This window comes from Apis laboriosa, unplaced genomic scaffold (genome assembly GCF_014066325.1).
Source record: "Apis laboriosa isolate Shangri-la unplaced genomic scaffold, ASM1406632v1 scaffold34_cov151, whole genome shotgun sequence".
Classification (NCBI taxonomy): Eukaryota; Metazoa; Arthropoda; class Insecta; order Hymenoptera; family Apidae; genus Apis; species Apis laboriosa.
The window spans coordinates 7947597-7970915 of NW_025222928.1; the positions used below are offsets into that span (position 1 = coordinate 7947597).

A 23319-nucleotide genomic window follows, 5' to 3' on the forward strand; every position below is an offset into this window, starting at 1 on the left:
TAATAACTAACTTAATAATATAATATTTATGATAATTAAATTATCTTAAATATTTATCTTAAACTATTCTAATATATAATAATTACAATTCTGACCAAAATTTCATTTTTTATGCTTATTAATAATTACGTAGACTAGTCATGCGTAATCATACGCGGGTTAATTTGATAGCATTCGACACAACACAAGCTAGGCAACAGTATCCTATGAGTGTAATACTCCTATGATGCTTGTGATATGGAACAAAGACATTTCAGCATCAGCATCAGAAATGGTTTCTAAAATGAATATACAGTTGAGAAGTGGGGATGTAGCGTCAAGCAAGACATTAAGCTTTGCTGATGTGGAAGTCGGAGTAAGCTGAACTAAAACTAAAAAAGAAGCTATCATTAGTACTTTTAATATTTAAGATTCCAATAATTTTGTTTATTTGCCAATTTTGGATACTCTTTTCATATTCTCGTGCTCACGTGCGTTATGCAAGAATTCATGCTTCTCCAAATTTTGATTGGTTTTTCTTTCTTGGCAACGGCAATTCCAAAGCCGGAAAATGATCACAAGCCGCGAGTTATTAATAAGGTTTGTTTGTAATTTTTATGCTTCAAAATATTTAGATATCTTTACAATAAAAGACTTTCATTTTCAGTTATCCAAAAATGAAAACAATTTCTTTGATAATAATATATACAAATTTATACATAACCTTATATTAAAATAATTTTATACATATAATATATACTCTTTTCATAATATTTTCTTTTTTATGCTAAAGTTTATTAAGATAAATATCATATATATTATGAATGAATATTTAATTCAAATAATTATGCATTTATTTATACCTTTTTTTCACATTATTTCTAAATAAGATTTATTTTAGGAACCAAACAATGAAGAACATTATGTCAATTCTCAACATAATCCTGCCTATGATCATGAAGTTTTTTTAGGTGAAGAAGCAAAAACTTTTGATCAGCTTACTCCTGAAGAAAGTACAAGAAGATTAGGAATAATAGTTGATAAAATAGATAAAGATAATGATGGCTATGTTACTGGAGAAGAACTTAAAGATTGGATATTATATTCTCAACGACGTTATATACGGAACAATATTGAACATCAATGGAAATCTCATAATCCTGAAGAAAAAGAGAAACTTCCATGGACAGAATACTTAGCAATGGTTTATGGAGATATGGATGAACAGGAAGCAGAAAATCACGAAAAACCTAAAGATAATACTTTTTCATATGCTGCTATGCTTAAAAAAGATCGCAGACGTTGGACAGCTGCAGATTTAGATGGTGATGATGCTCTTACAAAAGAAGAGTTTGCTGCTTTCCTTCATGTAGAAGAAGCTGATCATACAAAGGATATTGTAGTATTAGAAACCATGGAAGATATTGATAAAGATGGTGATGGCAAAATATCTCTTTCAGAATATATTGGTATTTGAATATATTTTTCTTTATATTTAATTTATAAAATATATATAATTTATAAATATTTGTTGGAGATTATTTAAAATCAATTTTTTATTAAACAATTTAATATTTTTTTTATTTAGGTGATGTATATGATGGTGCAGAAGGTGAAGAAGAACCAGAGTGGGTAAAAAATGAAAAAGAGCAATTTTCTATGTATCGTGATAAAGATGGTGATGGTTTCTTAGATTTGGAAGAGGTGATATATATATTTTTGCATATAAAATATATATTCTATCTATTAAAATGCAATCATATAATCTATCTATTAAAATGCGATCAATTTTTATTTAATTAAATATTTTGATTTAGGTTAAAACTTGGATTATTCCAGCTGATTTTGATCATGCAGAGGCAGAATCTCGTCATCTCATATTTGAAGCAGATACAGATGCAGATCAAAAACTTACTAAAGATGAAATATTGAAAAAATACGATATTTTTGTTGGTTCTCAAGCAACTGATTTTGGTGAAGCATTAACTAGACATGATGAATTCTAATATCATACATAATTTTCGAATAATACTCTTAGAAATAAACAAAATAACATAATTGAAACATGAAGAACATTTATAAAGCATTTATTAGAGATATTTATCTTTACTAATAGATTAAGAATCGAAAATGGCTGATTTTTATTTACCTCATTGTAAACAAAAAATCATTACATCAAAATGTAAATATATATTAATCATTGTAATAAATTTCAAATATTTTAAATATTGTCTCCCTTATTAAAATAATTATTTATTATATTATATTATAATTATTTATTATAATAATATAATTATTAATTATTAATTAATATTCTAATATGTTTCTACATACATAATATTAATTGTAATTTTCTCTTTAATCTTTATCTAGTTCAATATGATATTATACAATGAATAGCTGATACATCACTATGATAATGCTTAATTTTATCAGATAAGCTCTATAAATTGTTGAATATGGTCAATGAAATGATTAGTAAAGTAAAATACTGAAAACATCAAAATGATGAAAATTTATTTTTGTGTATTTTTAATTATTTATAAAGGATACTTATTATCAGGTAATGATTTTTGAAATAATTAATTTTTGCAATTCTGTAAAAGAATTAGAAAAGAATAGTAAAATAATTTGTCATATATTTTGTAGTTAATGGACAAAATTGCTTTGAATATACATGGATAGCTCCAATATTTGAAAATTCTAATAAGTATAATTGTTCATCAATCAGAAATAGCCCTTGCATTTCTCCCCCTTTTTATACAGGTAAAATTATTTTTTTTTTTATATAATAGATTTTTTTTAAATCTAACTTTTATATAAAATAATAATAATAATAATAATAATAATATATTTTTATTTATATTAATAATACTTATTTCAAATTTATATATTAATTTATATATATTTTTAATTAACAACTAATATATATAATAATACCATATAATACTATATATAATAATTATTAATTTTATTTTAGAAAAACCACCAGATGTAAATCAATTGTGGGAAACAAAACAAAAATTATGTTCTGTAATGACTGGCAATATTTGTATAAAATATACTTTTTATTTTGATAACAACAGTAAGTATATAATAGTTCTATATAATAAAAATTTGTATTAAAAAATATAATACTTTATAAAGATAAAAATAATTGCAGTTGTTAATACAACATCGTTTTGTGGAAAAGTAATAGAAGATAATATACTAGCTATCACATCAGGATGTTATGAACAAAAAGTAAGTATTTTTAAATTTATTATTTTATTATATATAAAATATATATAATTATAAATAATATAATCTAAAGTCTAAAAAAACAAATGATACAACTATAAAATTATAAATTTTTAGATTAATAATATCATTAATCTAAGAAATATTTATAATTTGTAAAAGAAATATTTGTAATTTGTAATTTAATTTAATATAATAATTATATATATAATTATTAAATTTATTTCTCTTTCAACAATTTAATAATTTTTTAGTTATAATGTTATAATAATAGTTTATTATATTAATAATATTTAAATATTTTTTTATAATTAATACAATTTAAAAGTAATTATGTTTTATTTTTAATATCATTATCTTTTTTACTATTTCATTGTAAATATAATAAAATGATATTAGTTTTTTTTAAGAATAATAATATTTTTAAAGTTATGCAATTGTTATGTCTAGATTACCACAATGATATAATAACTTTTGTCTAAATTTATTTTATTTTATATAAAATTTTTATATACTAATATTTTTGTAGATTAATGGTTACGTACTTGAAATGTGTGCTTGTGAAGCTAGAAAAGGAAAACCTTGTAACACATCAGTAACAGTAAAATATTCTATTATTTTAGTAAACACAATGTTATTACTTATATTTATAAGGTTATTTTAATTTTTGTAAACTTATTATAAATAAATTATAAACTAAATTATAATATGTTATTATTATAAATTTTTATTATAATAATTTATTATATAATTTATTATATTATATATTATATAATATATATACATTATAATAAATATTATTATATTTGAATATTTTAATATTATCTTTTTATATTTTTTGTAAGTACTTATAATAAAATCGAAGATACATGAATAAAATTTTATAATTTATCAACAATTTGAATTTTTCTGTACAAAGGTAATTATTTTTTTCTTGTCGGTTTTCGATTAATAGTCAATATTGGAAATTTATTAGAATCAATTTCTAAGATAATATAAATTTTATAGACCAAAAAAAAATAAAAAATTAATTAATTAATTTTCGACTTCGCTATGTGTAGCTTATATAGGATATTAAATTCAAAACTATAATATGCCTTAATTTTTAATGTAATATATTTTACATTCTCAATTTTATTATACATCTCTAAAATGACGATTTCATTAAACATAATATATGATGTGAATGTTTTGATTCGAGATATTGATAGCAAGATATTGATAGATTTAAATTTTATAACAGAATATTTATTCTATTTCTTATTTGTAATTTTATATTGAAATTTAATTTCAATTCCAACCATTATTAATCTTATTTTAAGCCAAATCGGTAATATTGAGAATAATACGAAAATAATAAAGAAAAATTCTATTTTATATCTCAAGGCATGGGAAAAAAATGCATCAAATATTGGATCTATATTATACTTTATCTATGTATAAAGTCAATAAATATCAAATAATAAGATTATATAGTTATTTATAACTTTATCAATTGCAGATTAAAATATTGATAACTTATATTTTAATAATAAATATTATGATTATATTATTTCTTAATAAAACTTATGTAGTAAAACATGTAATAAAACAACATAGTAAAAATAACTAAAATATTAAAATTATAAGATTATTATTTAATTATGAATTTAATTATTTTCAGCGAAATAAATAACGAAATATAATATAAAGAAAGTAAAAATTTCTTAATAAAAATTATTTTCAGATTCTATATGTCGAAGCCATAACGATTCAGTAATTGAACATATCCATTTATCTAGGAACTTTTCGTAACAATATTATATATGGTTGTATGTATACAGAAAGAAAACTATTTATATGATCCGTTTATGAATCTGCTGGTAGTGCGGACCACGAAATACAGTGACTGATTTTGTATTAACCGCATGGTATATACTTTAAAATTGTATATGTCACTTGCATATAATATTTTGTTTGCAATATGTTAAGAAACTATTTATTTTGAGTATAATATAAATGGATATACTTGCCAACAAATGTAAGCATTATATCGTTATATTTTAACACGATTTTACGAAACAAAAACTTTTGCTTTAGGTTATTGAACTATTTAAAATCATTTCATTTGATTATTAATAATTTAAATTAAATTTATTTTATTTTCCTTTTGATATTTTTGTCTTATTATATATATTTCTTCTTTTATATGCAATCTATAAACAATTTTAAGTTATTCATTTTTATCTTTTTTTTTTTTTAAAAAGAAAAATAAAATTCAATTTATCACAGAATAATTTTTTTTTGATAAAATAAAAAAAGTTTATATTTAATAGAATAATTTTTGCTACAATATTTTATCTTTTTTTACTATGTATGCATATATTTCAAATAATGTTTTCTTTTTTTTTTTAAAGAAACATCACAATATGGCAGAACAACAACAGTCACCTTCTGGCTTTAAACGTATGTCTTTAGATAAAATCATCGAAGCTATGACTTCAGACTTAGAAAGTTCTAATGGTCATTATGTTCAATTTGGTGTAAATCCACAGCAAACTACATCTCATAATTGGGGAAATTATTCTTCAAATCAAACAAGACATTATATTACTAGTCAATCTCCTCATTCTAATTTACCCACAATGCAATCCATGTCTCCAATGGGTGCCCCTCTTTATATGCAAGATATATCTAATTATGATTCTCCAACAGATTCAATTTATTTTCCATCCCAAACAGGGGTAAATCATTTAGGTATAAATGAAAATAATGATTTAATTGGTACTATAGATGTTGGAGGAGGCAATTATATTAATGTGATTTATGGAAATGCTTCACAAATTATGGCAGAACAATGTCAGCTATCAAATATGACATCTTACAGAAATCAAAATATGATTGATCGAGAATATGGTCTTTTTAATGATCAACATATAAATATACCACCTGAATTACCAACTCAAAATTTTAATGGAAAACAATTAATTGAAAATTTAGTTGGTAATTGGGTACCAAACCAATCTGGAACATATAGTCCTTTTGGTGGATCTTCAAATGTAACTTCAGTAGTACAATCAAATATAGATATTAGAGATTCTGAAGAATTACCTAGAAATTCAACTGATTCTCAACACAAAAAACCTCGTGTTGTAGCAGAAGTAAAACCTATGCGACCTTCTTATTCTGATGTTCTAACAAAATCTGCTCCAACACCTCCATCACCTTTAACAATTCAATCTATAAAACCTAAAACAGAATCTGTAAATAAAAAAATTTCTAATAAAAATTCAAAAAATAAATCTAAATCTACAACATTAAAGAGACAAAATTCATCTGGAAGTGATGATCATAATTCTCCAAAAATGCAAATACCACGAAAAATCTTAGAAAAAAATAATTCAAATCTTCCAAGACGTTGGGTATCATTAGATAATCTTGGTTCAACAACTGAAACTCATGAAATAAATACTTTTGATAGATCAAATCAATTTGAAAAAAAAAAAGTTTCTAAAATGTCTAAAAAAATAGAAAAAGGAGAAACACTTAATAATTCAAAAATTCAAAATAATAATCCCAAATCTATTGGAAATATTCTTAAACGTCCTATTCAAATAAATAATAATTTAAATATAATAAATGCTTCCAGTCAAACTATTTCTCCTGAAAAAATAGAGAAAAATCAACAAATTGTAAATAAAATGAATAAAGAAGAAAAAAAAGCAACCAAAGAAAAAAATTCAAAACGTTTTCAGACTGAAAAAACACAACAAATCAAAAAAGCTCAAAGAAATCGAAGAAGAGAAAATAAAGAATCACCAGTCAAAGATTTATATAAAAATCTAAATAAGTATGCCAGTCATTGGATTAAAATTGGTTTAAAAATATTTCATTGGTTGCTACATTTAGTATCTGATGTAATTAGTATGAGTGCTAATCTTATGATTTTACTGTAAGTAATGAAAAATATTATATTTTAATTCTGTATTTATTATTTTAATATATTTTACATAATCTGAATAATCAGATCATATATATTTACATTATAGTGCAAAATGTGGATGGTATCACACTATATTATATTTAAAATACTCATGGGTTTATATGGCTATAACATTTTCAAAAATTCGTATTTTAAATATTGTTGGTAAGCAATTGGATAACTGGTTTGGTAATAGTAAATTTGCATTTTGGCGTAAAATAAAAACTAAAAGTGAAGAAAAAGAAGAAAATAGTAATTGGATACATGGTGGTCTTGAAGCCAATATTGCATTACCTAGTACAGGTGAAGAAGCTATGAAAAGATTATTAGCGTGTAAAGGAAAAGATCCTTATAGTATACTTGGTGTTACACCAACATGTTCAGATGATGATATTAAAAAATATTATAAGAGACAGGCTTTTTTGGTTCATCCAGATAAAAATAATCAGCCTGGTGCAGAAGAAGCATTCAAAATACTTGTACATGCATTTGACATAATTGGTGAACCGGTATATATATTTTTATATATATATACATATATATATATATTTATTATATATATTTCTGAAAAATTTATATTTTCATACATAATTCATTTTTATTATTTTTATTATAATTTTGTTGTACTTTTAATATTTACATAATATTTATATTGTACTTTTAATATTTTTTAGGAACGCAGACAAGCATTTGATCAAACTAGACAAGTTGAAGCAGCTTGGGGTGTATTAAGTGATTTACTTTCTCAACTTCATAGAAAGATGGAACAGGCAGCAAATACAATTAGATGTACAAATTGTGGTTTAAGGCATAAAAGAATTCCAACACAACGTCCTTGTTATGCAGCGCGATTTTGTGCTCAATGTAAAATACGTCATAGCGCAAAAGAAGTAATTATCAAAAATATATATATATATATAAACAAATATATTGAATAATTCTTAAATTATTTTATATAAATTAACTAGGGAGATATCTGGGCAGAGTCTCGTTTAATGGGTTTTCTTTGGCATTATTATGCTTGTATGGAAGGAGCAGTATATGATGTTACTGATTGGGCAGCTTGTCAAGCTGGTAATTTAAAACACTTAAGAGCAAATACACATAGTGTTCAGTATAGAATTGTCTTAGGTCAACGACCACCGTCACAAACGCCCAATAATGGTAAAAGACGTCAACAAATAGATCCGAATACCAGGTACTGAAATTTTATTAAATTCATAAATATTTTATGATTTTTAATAACATATAACACTATAATAAATAATTATTCACATTGAATAGTGAAGCAGACTTTGAAGACTTTTTAAATAATTTATACAATCACAGCAAGACCGGAAATTCAAGTCCACCAGATCAAAGTTCTTTTAGAGGGGACTGTAAGCGACGTAAAACTAAACGCAAGAAGTAAAAAATATGGCAAGTTACTTCCTAATCTTTTAGCATTCGTCATGTATAATTATACAGTAATATATATAATACCATAATGAATTCTTATATTCTTTCCTTCATATAAATATAAATGATATTCATTAACTCTAGCACAATATTGAAATCATATTAGAATGAATTTAAAAAAAGGATATTTACATAATTTTTGTTACCAAAAATATTTTTTTATTTATTGCAATGAAAATTTATTTCTAACAAATGTATATATTTATACAAAAATGCAATTGCAAATTACAATTTATTTAATAACTAGGTAACATTTGTTTAATGTTAGAAAAATTGTTTAAAACAAATATTTTAATTATTAATTTATATATGAAATCAACTTATACTATCTTAGATTAATAAAATATACATATTTAATGTATGTTAAAATACAAAAAATTGCAATCATACTCAAGTGTTAAGATGTATTGTGAATTAAAATTTCAAAAATAAGGATTAATTTTTAATCCATATAAAATAATAACCCCATATATAAATCATTTTCACAATCATTATATTTATAAATATAGAATTTATCAATTCTAATTGTAGATTATATTAAGAAAAACAAAAATATATAAAAAATAATAATTTCAATTCTTATAAAAATATAAATAATCTTTCAATTCAACTGAAATATAATACTCAAATATTATATTAATGTTATATATCATTTTAATATAATATGCAAAATATAGTTATAGTAAGTTATTTCAATAATTTTTGAATTTTGAATTTAAAGAAACTGAAAGCAATGAAAAGAATTTAAAATCTCTTTTAAATCGCTTTGAATAATATATTTATTTCAGTAAACTATTACTAAGCTAATATTTATAAAACGACATAACCATGTAATATAAATAAAAATCGAACAATTTTTTTTATTATAAATTCAACAAATTTTATATGCTTTAAGTTTTTTGTTTTTTATAATTAAATACACATGATTAATGTAATAAAATGTTATCTAGAAGTCAAAAATTTACATTATTTCATTTGTAAGAAAAATGAATTTGTTTAATGAAATATTTATGGTAAAAATTGCAAAGTTTTAAAATTTTTTTGTTTTATTTTTACTATTAATGAAATAAATATTTTAAAGAAAATCTTTTTAAATAATATAAAAAAAAGATTCAGGGATAAAAATACAATTAGGTGACAGAGATATATTAATATAATTCAAAATTAAAAATGTTTTTATTAAGAATATTTTTTTAACAATTTTCAAAATATAAGACTACTAAAATCATTATTTGATTTGCTTTATACTTATAATTTTTTATAAATATTGATTATTATTTTTATTATTATTATTCTGAAAAAATATATATTTTTATCATTATTTAAAATTGCTAAAAAAATTAGTAGAAAATACTCTGAAAAAAAATTAATATTATAAATTATATAAATTAATTAATTATATAAATTAATTAATAAGTTAATATTAATGTACATTCTGATCACCTGATTTCAAAATATTTTAAATAATATAATTTAATTATAAACCAGCTAAAAATATATAATTGAATTTATAAATTCAATATGAAAAATGCTATCTTATTATTAAATGTAATAATAATAAAATTTTACTAGTAATACATATGTAGTACATATTCAAAATATTATATATATGCAAATTAGCAAATTGATAAAAAATATTATATAAATGATAATTGATTTTACTTGATAAAATTAAAACAAGAATTATCTCATTTAATTGATGAATTATCTCATTTGATTTCATGATAAATGTTTTTTATATAAATGTTTATTGCAAGATAGAATCAAAAATAGAATATTTTTAAAATAGAATAATATAACTTGTTATTTATTTTAATTTTTTTTACTTTTTAATTTAATTTATTTACTAAATTTTATGTTAAAACTATATGCGTACTAGTAAATATTAGATGAAATATTTTGTAATTTATAATATTTTGTTTTAAAATATTTAATAAAAATTTGTTATTTGTAATAAAATTTTAGCAATAATTTTTTATATTTTTTAATTTATGATTTTTAACAAAATTTTTAAACAAAATTACAAATAGAAATGTTCATAATAACACATTTAACCAGAAAATTCATATAATTTCTATCAAATTTTATGATAGATATTTTTTAAAAAATATATATATATTTTTTTTATTGATAACAATTTTTTATTATAAAGTGATATTATTTAGATAATTTAGTTAATTAATTTAATTAACTAAATGAATTAATTAAAATATTTTGAAAAATCAGAATGGATAATTTAAACTATTATTGAATTCTTTTTGTAAAATAATAATTTATAAATAAATGCAATGTTATTTATTTTTATTTTTAATATAAGAATGAAAAAGTGAATAAAATAAATAAAAATGAATAAATATTTTCATTTAATAATTCTATTTTTATGGTAAAATAAAAACTAATTAATTGGCATGTATAAAATAAGACTGATTTTTTCTTTCTATGTTGTTCATAAATATATATTAGATAAAAATTTAAATATTCTTTTCCACATGGAAAATATTTTTTAATATTTTAAATAAGATAATTTAAATAATTTAATCTTTGTATTATACAAATTACAACAATTAAAATGAAAATTAAAATTAATTCCAATGTACAAATTTCATCCTACATCATAGAAGGTACATTACAGATAACCTAGAAATATTTAATAAAATGTGAAAATATTTTAAAGATATATTCATATGTATAATATTATAAATCTTATTTAAATATTTGTATAATAATAAAATTATGCAATTCTTTGTACATGCAGATGAAATTATATAATTGTATTAAATGAGTTTTACAATAAAATGGATATTAAAATACATCTTAAATGGATGTTAACATTTTAGTATAAATATAATAAAAAACATTTCTGTTATGTGAAATATGTTTAATTAATTAAATATTAAACTTAATAATAAATTTAATAAAATTTTAATTTATGTACATAAAAAACAAATGAATTTTATTATACTCATTATCATAGCCTTAATTTCTATAAATTATAAAATATAATATTATATATTTATCTTTCATTTTTTAATGATAAGTTAAATTGTTTTATGTTTCTTTGTATTAAATATGGAATATTTAAGCTATATTTACATATTCTGTGTATATATATATATATATATATGTATATATATAATTTTTTTTCAATGCAATATTATAATATTGAAAAAAAATAAAAAGATAATATTATTATTATTATTATTATATTATTATTATATTGAAATATAAAAAAATTAAATATTTTATTAAATTTTAATCTAACATTCCTTCTAAAAATACAAGTGCATCAATATTATTAATTGCACTTTCTACATCTCTTTTTTGTATTGTTTTTTTTTTCATTTGTGCTGTATATTTATATGATTCTTTAGCAAGAGAATCAATAAAAAGTTCCTGTAATATAAAATTTAATGATTAAGATATAAAATATTTATTATAAAAATTAGTTCATTTAATAAATATTAAAATTGAATTAAAATAATAAAGCATATATATATATATAATATCAAAATATAGACTATATACTATTACATATTACAATTTTCATTTAATATAATATTATATATTATATTATATAATATAATATAATATAATATAATATAATATAATTTGTTTAATTGTTTATAAAAATAAGAAGTATAAATTAAATATAAATTGGAAAATAATTTTATTATATTTATAATTTAATTATTAAAAGATTATTAATTACAAATTTTTTAATATTTTAAGATAGAAACAATATTATATTAATTCCGTAAATAAATAAAATATAATTACCGTAGATTTTGTAATTAAGAAAACAGCCTCTTGGTTAACCATATGTACTTCAGGATCCATTTTTATAATTGTTTTTATTCTACCTAATGGTAATTTTACTAATTTTTCTTTTTGTTCTTCATCAATACGAGCATTATTTTCAATTTCTTCTTGAGAATTTTCTTTTCCTGTACTACTAATACTTTCATTTAATTCCTTGTCACTTACACTTCCTTCCTCTTCAAAATGTGCCATGTTTATACATATTGATTTCATTTCAAAATTGCAACAGTTACAAAATTAGTTTTAATAATAAAATTTCCAAATAATTCGATTATTGAGTAACGCATATTAAAAATCATTATTAAAGGAACAAATGTTATTAATTTATTAATATTTAAGATTATATTATTCATACTTTATTTATATTTTTAAATTCCAAACCATTTAAAATAATATTATATGTATAGAAATGTAGTACTTAAATTTTTAAGGTCTTATATTGTTATGTAATATTATTTTATATTAATATATATTCTTTTAAAATTAAACATTATTAATAAATAATAAATAAATTAATTAACATTAAATAATATTTGAAAGTTATAAATTTCATAAGAATTTGAATAGTTAATCTTATTTTTCTTTTAGGTTATCATTATATATTCATAATATATAATATATAATGATTCCAGAATTTTTAATTTTTAATTATATCAAAAACAAAAAATTAAATACTCACATAATTTTATATTGTATATTATTTAATATTTGGCGGGTTATATTAATCTAGTGAGAACATGATATTCTAGTGGTAGAATATAAAATTTTTAATAGTATTCTTTATTATGATTTTAAAGAGAAAAGAATTTTTTTTCTCTACTTTATTTTAATGAATTTAACTATAATATATAACATATAGAAAAAATTATTTAAAAATCTATTCTGTTAAAAAATTATGTACTATGCTATAACTATCAAGAGATATAGTTACCAATCTAAAACATTTTAATACAACGGTAGATGTCTTTTCAATTTCCACATGGACATTGGGCTTTTATTTACGACTGATAATTTGACAGTCGTTTCAAAATTTATGAAAACCTCTTGAAATATGGAAGAGAAATCTTGTAAAGAGCAATTAACAGAAAATACAGGTTCACAAATATAAATTAAAATTCAAAAGAATGAACATATAACTTATCATATTTGTTTTATTACAGATGTCAACCAAGATGAGTTGATTCTTCAACAACAAAGGCGAATCGAAATGGAGGTTAATATATATTATTATTACTGTATAAATTTATTTTTTTTTCACTTGATTATTAAGTAATATTTAAATTGAAAAATTATATATCTTTGTTTATGAGATTTCAATAATTGTCATTAATTTTCGTTCTTATTTTTTGTTTTTTTGATTTTAAATCATTTGTTTATTTGATTATCTTACTATATCCTAGATTATATGTAATTAAAATATAATTATAATTCAAATATAAATTTTTTAATTTAATATTTGATCTTTATTTCTTTATTTTATATGAATTTCTTTATTATTTTATGAATGAAAATATAAAATTATTTTCCAGATTTCTGAATCTATTGCTTTAGTTGGAGAAAAAGAATCTATAAAAAGTTTGGAACGTGAATATTCTGAAGATGAAGTATATTTATCAAAAGCTAAAGCATTAGGTCAAAAATATTCATATATTAGGAGAACTAGACCTGATGGAAATTGCTTTTTTAGAGCTTTTAGTTATGCATATCTTGAAAAGTTAATTGGAAATAAAGATGAATATGAAAAATTTCGAGAACTTGCATTAAAAAGTAAAGATAATTTGGTAGCATTAGGTTTTCCTCAATTTACAGTTGAAGATTTTCATGATACGGTAAATATGTATTGTTATAAATTATAAATAATAAATTTATGATTTGTTTTTTTATTTCTTTAAATTTACAGAAATAAATGTTTTATTTTTTGCATTATAGTTTATGGATGTAATTGATAAAGTAGGAGAAGATGCAGAGTCAAGTTATATTGAATTACATAAACTTTTCAATGAACAAGGTTGTTCTGATTATGTTGTTGTATATCTTAGATTAATTACTTCTGGTCAATTACGACGAGAAGCTGATTTTTATCAGCATTTTATTGAAGGAGAACGTACTGTTTCAGAATTTTGTCGTCAAGTGAGTATTATTGTATTGTTATTTATCATAAAAAAATTGTATATAAGATATTATGATTAGTAAAATTTTCTAAGAAAATTTTAAAATCTCTTACATTTTAATTAGTATTGATTAAATTATTTTTATAGGAAGTAGAACCAATGTACAAAGAATCTGATCATATTCACATCATAGCTATGAGTACTGCTTTAGGAACTGGAGTACGTGTTCGTTATATGGATCGAGGTGCAGGAACTGAAGTAACAGCACATGATTTCCCTGAAGGTGCTACTCCTGCCGTTCATTTATTATATCGTCCTGGTCATTATGATATTCTATATCCTTGATAAATGATACATTAAACTTACATACAATTTTTTAAAAAATCTCATGACAAAGATCAATTATTTAGCAAATTATATCTTATGTATGTAATTAAATCTCATAAAATTTTTGGAAGTTTGATTAAATATATGTTATAATTGTAAGTAATTAATTTAAGTATTATAGAATATTCAATAAAATTATGAAATTTTATGTAAAAAAAATTGTTTCTTTTTAAATAATAAATTGTAATTGATCTTTATAATTTATAAATATATTGTATTATTTATAATTTTATTATAAGTTTATTAAATGCATTAAATAAATAACAAAAATTATATTAATAAATCTTGAATATTTATATTTTAATTTGAAATATATAATATATATCAAATTTCTATTATATATATTACAAGAATGATATATTTTTATTATAATAATTATGAAATATAGTAGTTGATTAAATTTTATTACAAATTAAAGATAAATGTTAAGTAAACAATGTTTTATAATACTATATAAATATTCATAAAATTGAACTCTATTATACAAATCATATAATCTTATTTATATATTATATATTATAAAATATATATACAATTATATAAACTGAATTTTAATAGATTAATTTGTTTTACTAGTAGTAATAATACAATATTATATTTAATTAAAACATATTATAATAATATAATATATTAGTAATAATAATAATATAATACAAAAATACAAAATATATCATTAAGTATATATTATAAATAAAAATATGGTAAATATTTATTATAATTTATCTTTGCATAGCACGTACTTGTTCAGTAACTTCTTCCAAAGTCATAAAACTTCTGTTAATAGATTCCATTTGATATTCTAAATGAGTAGTTATAAGAGCAATTTTTTTTAGATTAGCTTCTGCAATCTCTACACCATGTTCTTGCTGTGCAAAATTTTTTGCACTATGCATTATTATCTACAAAAATATTTTAATTATAAAAAAAAATAATATTTATACAATTATATATTTGGATAATAAAATAATAGATAATAGAATTATTGAAAAATTATATAATTAAATTTTACTTCGCTACTTTTTGAACCTCTTTGTATTTGTCTGGCAAGAGATGCAATATTGTTCACATTAACTTGTACTCTATCAGCTAATCTCATTTTTGATTCAACAAATAAACTTCGAGCACTTGTACTTGAAGCTGAAGCCATAGTGTATAAGTATTTATTAATTTTTAAAATTAATAAATAATTTTAATTTATTTATTATAGTAAATTTAAGTTCATATCTTCATTTTGATAACTTATTACCACATGTATTAAATTATGTAAATATTATAATTTTTTATTGTCTGTAATTATTAATTATAGATTAATAATAGATTTAAATAATATTTAAAAATTAATAATATATTAGAATCTTATTCATTAAAATTCTTTTTTAATAAAAAATTGCAAATCGCATGTAAACAAATAAATTATATGACATTTAAAATACAATAATCAAAATAATAAAATCAGCTGATAAATATTACCACAGACTAGATATAGAGTAGCCTTATCATTCAATATTTCAGACGTTGACTAATTTGAATTAAGTTCGTTATTTTATTGTTCGAAATTATTGCATTATTTATGTTTATATTGAATTTTGCGAATAAATTTATGTGCAGAAAGATATCTTTTTATTTCATAGTTTCAATTTTATTAATTGAATCGATTGAATTCCCCTAGATTGATTATTTTATTTTGTTTACTTTCAATAAGTCGACTTGGTAAATATATTTAACCTAAATCTAATTTAAGCTATATTATATATAATATATATATATATATATATATATATATATATAGTAAAAATTTTGTAGAAGATAACTTATAAATTACGTATATTTTGAATATTATATGACTTTATAATTATAAAATAATGATTTTATAGTTCATAAAAATATAACACGAAACGAAGTATGAAAAACATTTTTGAAAAAAAAATAATAAATAGTTTATATTATTATGATTTTTAATTATAATTTACATATTATTATAAAATATTATAATAATACGTATTAAATATATATATATATATATGTACATATGATATATATGAGCATTTATTATTAAAATATAAATTTCAGAAATGAGCATTGATGATGTCAATTTAATTGTACAACAAATTAAAGAAGCAAATAAACTTTGTAAAGAAGATACACAAGTAATGTATTTAATAGATGATGCAATATAATGCAATATAAAAATTTTAATAAATTAATATGTTAATAATCTTAAATCAACATATTATATTAAGTTAAAGTAATTATACAAATTTTTTTATTATAGTATTTAAAAGGATTGAATGTACAATTAAAAAATCCTGTGTTACCACAACATGAAATTGAAACTAGAGCAGGATCTCGTCCTCTAAAAAATGAAGAAATAGAAAGATTTAAACAAATAACATTCATTAAAAAAGGATGTTATGATTCGGTAGAAGATAAAATAATTAGTAATAATTGGAAAGAATTTTGTAAGGTTTGTTCGAAGAATATTATATGTTTGTTTTCAAAAAAATTTATTAAAAAATTTTTTATTGTGATCAAATTAAAAATATAGTTGCATAAATGGGATTCTAAAAAGGTTGAACCATTTTTACTCTTGAGAGAAGGAAATAAAACATATATTCGCAGTAAAAAACAAAGAAGAAAATTTGTACAATTTTTAGCTGATGGTTTGCCAAATAGAACTTTATATAGTGTATATCACAGATTTAGAAATTTATATACAAATCATTTTCAAAGAAGGTAATGTAGAAAATTTTTTTATATTAAATACCGATACACATTTTAATTTTTATTATATAATAAATCCTATTTTTATATCACGTAATATTTACATTCTATTAAATATTATATAAAAAAGAAATTTATATTTTTTATATCAAAAATAAAAATACTTATATCATAATAAAATAATTTTTTTTTTGATATTGAATGCTTTTTATTTGATTAAAAATAATATAGTTCAGATTTTACAAAATTTATACATTATATAATATAATGCTTATTTATATATCTTATTTTTATATCTTATTATTATTGTTATGTTAATATAATATTTAATATATAAAGGTTTCATCCAGAAGAAGATAAAATGATTTTGAATTATTTAGAACATAATGCAAACCTTGATCAGAAGCGGAAATATGCAGATTTAGCGAAAGTTTTAAAACGAACCCGAGCTTCTATTTGGCGTCGTTATGAATTGCTTAAAAAGAAAAGGCAAAGAGAATCAGATCAAAAGAAATAAAATCAAATCAAATCAAGAAATAAAATCTTTATAATATTTATTTTAATTTTGTATAATGTTTGTATGTTAATTATTGTTTTAATGTTTGTAATTTTTACTATTTCATTTCAAAAAATATAATATTATTTTTCTGATTATAATTAAATTGATTTAAATTATGATTGTATTTATTATGTAATAAATAAATAAGAAAGTAATTTTTTATTAATTTTATACTATTATTGAATTTCTTATATAAATAAATAGTAAACAAAATTCATTATATATAAATAAATTCATTTCACAAAGCATTTATTTATATTTGATTCAATATTTATTGAAATAATTAATTTAAATATTAAAATTTAATATTTTTTATATTAATACAAAATAGATAAAAAAAGTAAAATTTTAAATAATAAAAAAAATTTTTTAAATTTCTATTATTTATATGTTTTAATGGCACAATATATTTATATTGCATATTTATTTTTTTTAATATACGATTGTTAAATGTATTTTTTCATATAATCCAATAAATATATATATATATATATATATATATATATAAATAATAAAATGTTTTAAGTAATTGTATAATATATACATGAATATATATAAAAAAAATCTTTAATTTTTTATACAAAATTATAATACTGCCAATATTATAATAAATTTCTTAATTCAATTTAAAAAAAAAAACGAAAAAATGTAAATGACATATAAAGTAATATATAATTTTCTACTTTTATTCAATTATTTGCATATAAAAAAAATTATTTAAATTATACATTCAATTTATATATAGAGTGTTCTAAAATCATAATAGAAAATAAAAAAATTTTCGCTAAATTTATTTAAAGAATAAAAATTAAAAAAGTTAAGATCTGAATATAATAATTACAATTCATTGACATTGACACTAAACATATATAAATATTTATAAAATAAATTAAAACTATCGAAATTAATGGCAAAATATATTTTATTTATTGTGTATACATATATATATATATATATATATATATATATATGTATATATATATATGAATATATATTTAATTATTGAAATTTGAATAGATTTTGTTAAAAAGTTTTTTATATGTTCGCCATAGGCCTGAATTTTTAATATTTTTTTTTTAAATTTTAAAAAAAATTTTTTTCAAATTTTTTTTAAATCTATTTTTATATCAATAATTAGGTTTTATATTAAAAAATTATATGAACTCACTATTTTTTCTTAATATAAGAAATTCATCTATTTTTGCCTTCAATATGATTTTGGGACACTCTAAATAAATAATGTATTTATTAATATATTTAAATTCTGCAATTATATTTTTATAATTATGAATATTAAAGTTAAACTTAAAAAAATATTCATATATAATTAAAAAATATTCACAATAACCATTATTTAAATGAAGAAATAAATTTTGCAATAAAACATCAATCTACAAAGTTTCTAAATATATGAATATCTAAATAAATTTTCTTTAGTAAAAAAAGCTGTTTATATATTTACATAAGTGCACGATTTCTACAATAATTTTGTATACATATCTTATATATGTTATAAATCATAGCACATTTCAATGTATATAATATAATTTATACACATATATTAATTTATATATATATATATATATATATATATATGTATGTATGTATATGTATATAATTTGTTATAATGCACAAGCAAAACCATTGTTTTTTTGATATAATAAAACTTATTTATTAAAACATTTGTCCTATCACAGCAAGTGATCGTACTGCAGATTGCACATTATTTACATGAATATGGTGAGCAACTGTATGATGATGTTCATCTACAACCATCTCTCCATATTGAGCTCGACAACGTTTCTGATGTGCAAACAAACTACCACTATGGCTATAAGCAGCTCCACAAGTTTTACACACATATGGTTTTTCACCAGAATGAGTATAAGTATGTTCTTTTAAAGTACTTAGTCTTTTGAATGCTTTACCACATGTTTTACACAAATAATTTGCTTCTCCAGTATGTCGAGTCAAGTGTCGTCTAAAAGCTGAACTCACAGCAAATGCAGCACTACATACATGACAAACAAATGGTTTATCACCTGTATGAATTCTAATGTGATTTGCTAAACTGGTTGTTGTAGTAAATCCACTATTACAAGTTTTACACACATGTGGTTTGATACCAGTATGAGTTCTCATATGATAAGTTAGAGAAGAATTACTTGGATACACCTTACTACAAATGTGACACAAATATTCTCTTGGAACTTTTTCTTTTGGTTTATGTGTCCTTTGATGAAGAACAAGACGAGCTTGACTAGCACATACCTTTCCACAGATTTCACAAGTAACTGGTTCAGCTTTTGGTTTATGCATTGATACATGACGTCTAAGACCTTTCTTTGTTGCCATAATTTTATCACAATGTTGACATTTATATTCACCAGAATCATCTTCATCACTTTCTTCTTTTTTAACATTTTCATTTTCTTGTAAAGTATTTTGAGTAGTATTTGGGAAAGAATCATCATCAGAATCAAAAAATTTATTATCATCTACTAAATTATCTAATAATCCATGACCATGTTTTTCTGCATGTTTTTTTAATGTATCAGGCCTAAAAAACCATTTTTTACATACAGTACAGGAATATTTTTTATCTCCATGTACAAGACTATGTCTTTTCAGATTTTTTAATGAAGAACAATATTGACTACAAATTTCACATTTGTACAACTCAGGTGCATTTTCAAAATCATAAACTTCATTTACAGTACCATTTTCATCATCTGTATCATCTTCAAATTTCATTTCTTTTTTTGGTTCCTTGTTGTCTTTTTGTTCATCTGTACTAATTTGTTTAATCATATTATTTACTTTTTCTGTATGAGATTTTAAGTGACGTACAAGACTTTGAGGTTTAGAAAAGCATGCGTGACATAATTGACATGCAAGTGGTTTTGATGCATGTATTTTTTTATGATTTTCCATGTTCTCTAATCTATAAAACATTTTTGAACAAATATTGCATTTATGTTTCTTTTCATGAACAAGGGAATGTTTCTTTAAGCCTCTTTGTGTGCTATAACATTTTGCACATACTTTACATTTAAATTTTAATTCTCCAGAATCTTCACCATCATTACTTGAGTCATAATAATTATCATGAATTTCATCTTCGCTGTAAGTTTTATTAGGCACTGATTTTACTTTCCTAGTAGAAGTACGTTTCTGCACAACTTCTTCTTCTTCTTTAACATTGTCATTTAATATATTTTCATCAAAAAATTCTACTTCTTGTTTTCTATCATCTTCCTCTAAATTTTGATTGATATCTTGATTTTCTTCTGGTTTATTTTGCATATTTATAGTTTCAGAAATATCATTATTGATTTCTTGTGTAAGAGATGTCTCATGTATATTATTTTCTGAGGTACAAGATTCTTTTTCAATTTCTTTAGGTCCTTCAAATCCAATAGAACAAATAAAAAGTTTCTCATTCTGCATATCAATTTGGCTGGTGTTTAAGTTAGATTCATCTCTACAATATGAATCATTAGTTTGTACATATTCTTGAGAATTTGATGCTACATGCATTTCCTCTTTTACAAAATAACTCTCTTGATTAATTTGTTCTTTAGATAACAATGTTCTTATCTCAGATTCAGTTTGCGTATATGTATCCTAAAATATTTAAATTCATTGTTTATATTTGCTATGTGATATAAAATATTAATATATCATATATTTACCACAATAGTAATTTTAGATGGTTTGTTATAATACATTCGTAATTTGGCATCAGAATGTTGACATTGTTGTCTAAATTCATGAGCGACACTTGCTTTATAAATACAAATATCACAAATTAAAGAAGGTAATCCATCTTGTTCATGAATTTCTATTGATCCACAAACTTGTATTTTTTGAGGAAGAGCCGAAAAATCATTCACTTCTTGATCCGTACAAAAAATAGGTGATAAATTAGTACCTTCTGTAAGGCAAATTCTACATATTCTGTCCATATTAAGTGGTAAATCAAAATATTCTGTCATTATTTATTAGTAGAAAGCAATTTATCTTTAATATATTTCCTGTAAAAAATTCATAAAAATAATATTATTTAATAATTTCTACATAAAAAAATATATTCTTTTAATAAAACAGTTTTTATTTTTTGATTTTAAATTGTCTTTTAATAAAAAAAAAATATTTATGACATTATATTGGGTTTTCATTAAATCTGAATTTAAATATATATAGTATTTATTTAAAAACTGTATATAAATAACAATATTGTAATCAATATGTTATTGATAATAAAAAATAAAAATTTATTATAAATTTATTGTAGAGTTTAAAAACATTGTGATAAAATAAGTGTTGAGAGGCGTTAGTACATATTCTATAATATATGTGTAATAAAAAATTAGAATGTATATAAAACATGAAATTATTTTATTTAAAAAAAACTTATTTTTTAAAATAAATAAAAAAAAATTAACATACAAAAATGAGAGGTTCTCAACCTTCGGATCTTTTATACACCGCGAAAACATGCCACGATGTTGAGATAATGCTTTAACAGTGATGCCCAGGTGAATACATTGAAGTTTCTTTGAATAAATTTTATCTTTTAAAATTTTATCAAACACAGTTTTCATAAAATTTTCACTGTATATTTAAGAACAATGTCACACGTTTAGTTATATATTATTCGTTCCTGCGTTATTTTTCTATGAAAAAGTTTAATACTTCTCTATTTCTTTGTTCAATGGCTTCCCTATGTATTCCCAAAGATATACTACAAAAGTTGAGAGCAATCTGAAATGAACGCACAAAATGAGGAATCTAGAGACTTAGTGAACTGTTAGATGGGTCAATACAAAGAAAGTTTATATGTATATGTATATATATTTCAATAATTGATAATATTTATTTCATGTAATAAAATGCAATATAATTTAGAGATAATTTTTACAAGATAATATAATAACAAAATATTTATTAAAAAATATTATATTTTTTTATTTGTATTTATATTTAATTTTAAAATATTTAATTTATTTTTGTTAACAACTGATTATATATTATAAATTAAATGTTAATTATAAAATATTTTATTAATATATTTCTTATAA

General features: G+C 20.2%; 8 protein-coding genes across 9 annotated transcripts; 5 read left to right on the plus strand and 3 right to left on the minus strand.

The window, feature by feature from the left end:
- The first annotated feature begins 83 nt into the window (after positions 1 to 83).
- Positions 84 to 2205, plus strand: LOC122714742 (calumenin). The gene is made up of 4 exons (XM_043936380.1): positions 84 to 579; positions 881 to 1448; positions 1568 to 1683; positions 1797 to 2205. Exons 1-4 carry the CDS (start codon positions 478 to 480, stop codon positions 1983 to 1985), a joined length of 975 nt encoding a protein of 324 aa, XP_043792315.1. The 5' UTR covers positions 84 to 477; the 3' UTR covers positions 1986 to 2205.
- Positions 2206 to 2409: 204 nt separating this feature from the next.
- Positions 2410 to 3923, plus strand: LOC122714745. The gene is made up of 5 exons (XM_043936384.1): positions 2410 to 2542; positions 2629 to 2745; positions 2960 to 3064; positions 3143 to 3222; positions 3749 to 3923. The coding sequence occupies exons 1-5, from the start codon at positions 2485 to 2487 to the stop codon at positions 3881 to 3883; spliced, it is 495 nt and encodes a 164-aa protein (XP_043792319.1). The 5' UTR covers positions 2410 to 2484; the 3' UTR covers positions 3884 to 3923.
- Positions 3924 to 4945: 1022 nt separating this feature from the next.
- Positions 4946 to 8741, plus strand: LOC122714741 (dnaJ homolog dnj-5). The gene is made up of 6 exons (XM_043936379.1): positions 4946 to 5239; positions 5616 to 7150; positions 7248 to 7689; positions 7855 to 8070; positions 8149 to 8378; positions 8465 to 8741. Exons 2-6 carry the CDS (start codon positions 5628 to 5630, stop codon positions 8589 to 8591), a joined length of 2538 nt encoding a protein of 845 aa, XP_043792314.1. The 5' UTR covers positions 4946 to 5239; positions 5616 to 5627; the 3' UTR covers positions 8592 to 8741.
- Positions 8742 to 11788: 3047 nt separating this feature from the next.
- On the minus strand, positions 11789 to 12758 carry LOC122714746 (DNA polymerase epsilon subunit 4). The gene is made up of 2 exons (XM_043936385.1): positions 12416 to 12758; positions 11789 to 12031 (listed from the first exon to the last, which is right to left on the minus strand). Exons 1-2 carry the CDS (start codon positions 12668 to 12670, stop codon positions 11891 to 11893), a joined length of 396 nt encoding a protein of 131 aa, XP_043792320.1. The 5' UTR covers positions 12671 to 12758; the 3' UTR covers positions 11789 to 11890.
- Positions 12759 to 13156: 398 nt separating this feature from the next.
- On the plus strand, positions 13157 to 15024 carry LOC122714743 (ubiquitin thioesterase otubain-like). The gene is made up of 5 exons (XM_043936381.1): positions 13157 to 13551; positions 13618 to 13670; positions 13987 to 14286; positions 14387 to 14587; positions 14716 to 15024. The coding sequence occupies exons 1-5, from the start codon at positions 13509 to 13511 to the stop codon at positions 14911 to 14913; spliced, it is 795 nt and encodes a 264-aa protein (XP_043792316.1). The 5' UTR covers positions 13157 to 13508; the 3' UTR covers positions 14914 to 15024.
- A 650-nt stretch (positions 15025 to 15674) lies between these two features.
- Positions 15675 to 16307, minus strand: LOC122714747 (BLOC-1-related complex subunit 7). The gene is made up of 2 exons (XM_043936386.1): positions 15965 to 16307; positions 15675 to 15854 (listed from the first exon to the last, which is right to left on the minus strand). The coding sequence occupies exons 1-2, from the start codon at positions 16100 to 16102 to the stop codon at positions 15675 to 15677; spliced, it is 318 nt and encodes a 105-aa protein (XP_043792321.1). The 5' UTR covers positions 16103 to 16307.
- Positions 16308 to 16840: 533 nt separating this feature from the next.
- On the plus strand, positions 16841 to 18269 carry LOC122714744. Its single transcript, XM_043936383.1, has 5 exons — positions 16841 to 16855; positions 17026 to 17102; positions 17228 to 17419; positions 17501 to 17688; positions 18016 to 18269. The coding sequence occupies exons 2-5, from the start codon at positions 17028 to 17030 to the stop codon at positions 18191 to 18193; spliced, it is 633 nt and encodes a 210-aa protein (XP_043792318.1). The 5' UTR covers positions 16841 to 16855; positions 17026 to 17027; the 3' UTR covers positions 18194 to 18269.
- Positions 18270 to 19869: 1600 nt separating this feature from the next.
- Positions 19870 to 22995, minus strand: LOC122714844 (zinc finger protein 345-like). Of its 2 annotated transcripts, none has more exons than XM_043936552.1 (3): positions 22708 to 22995; positions 21931 to 22272; positions 19870 to 21862 (listed from the first exon to the last, which is right to left on the minus strand). In XM_043936552.1, the coding sequence occupies exons 2-3, from the start codon at positions 22231 to 22233 to the stop codon at positions 19910 to 19912; spliced, it is 2256 nt and encodes a 751-aa protein (XP_043792487.1). In that variant the 5' UTR covers positions 22234 to 22272; positions 22708 to 22995; the 3' UTR covers positions 19870 to 19909. The 2 variants fall into 2 exon arrangements, with proteins under 2 accessions (XP_043792487.1, XP_043792486.1); XM_043936551.1 differs by having other exon boundaries at positions 22688 to 22995.
- Between the last annotated feature and the right edge of the window lie 324 nt (positions 22996 to 23319).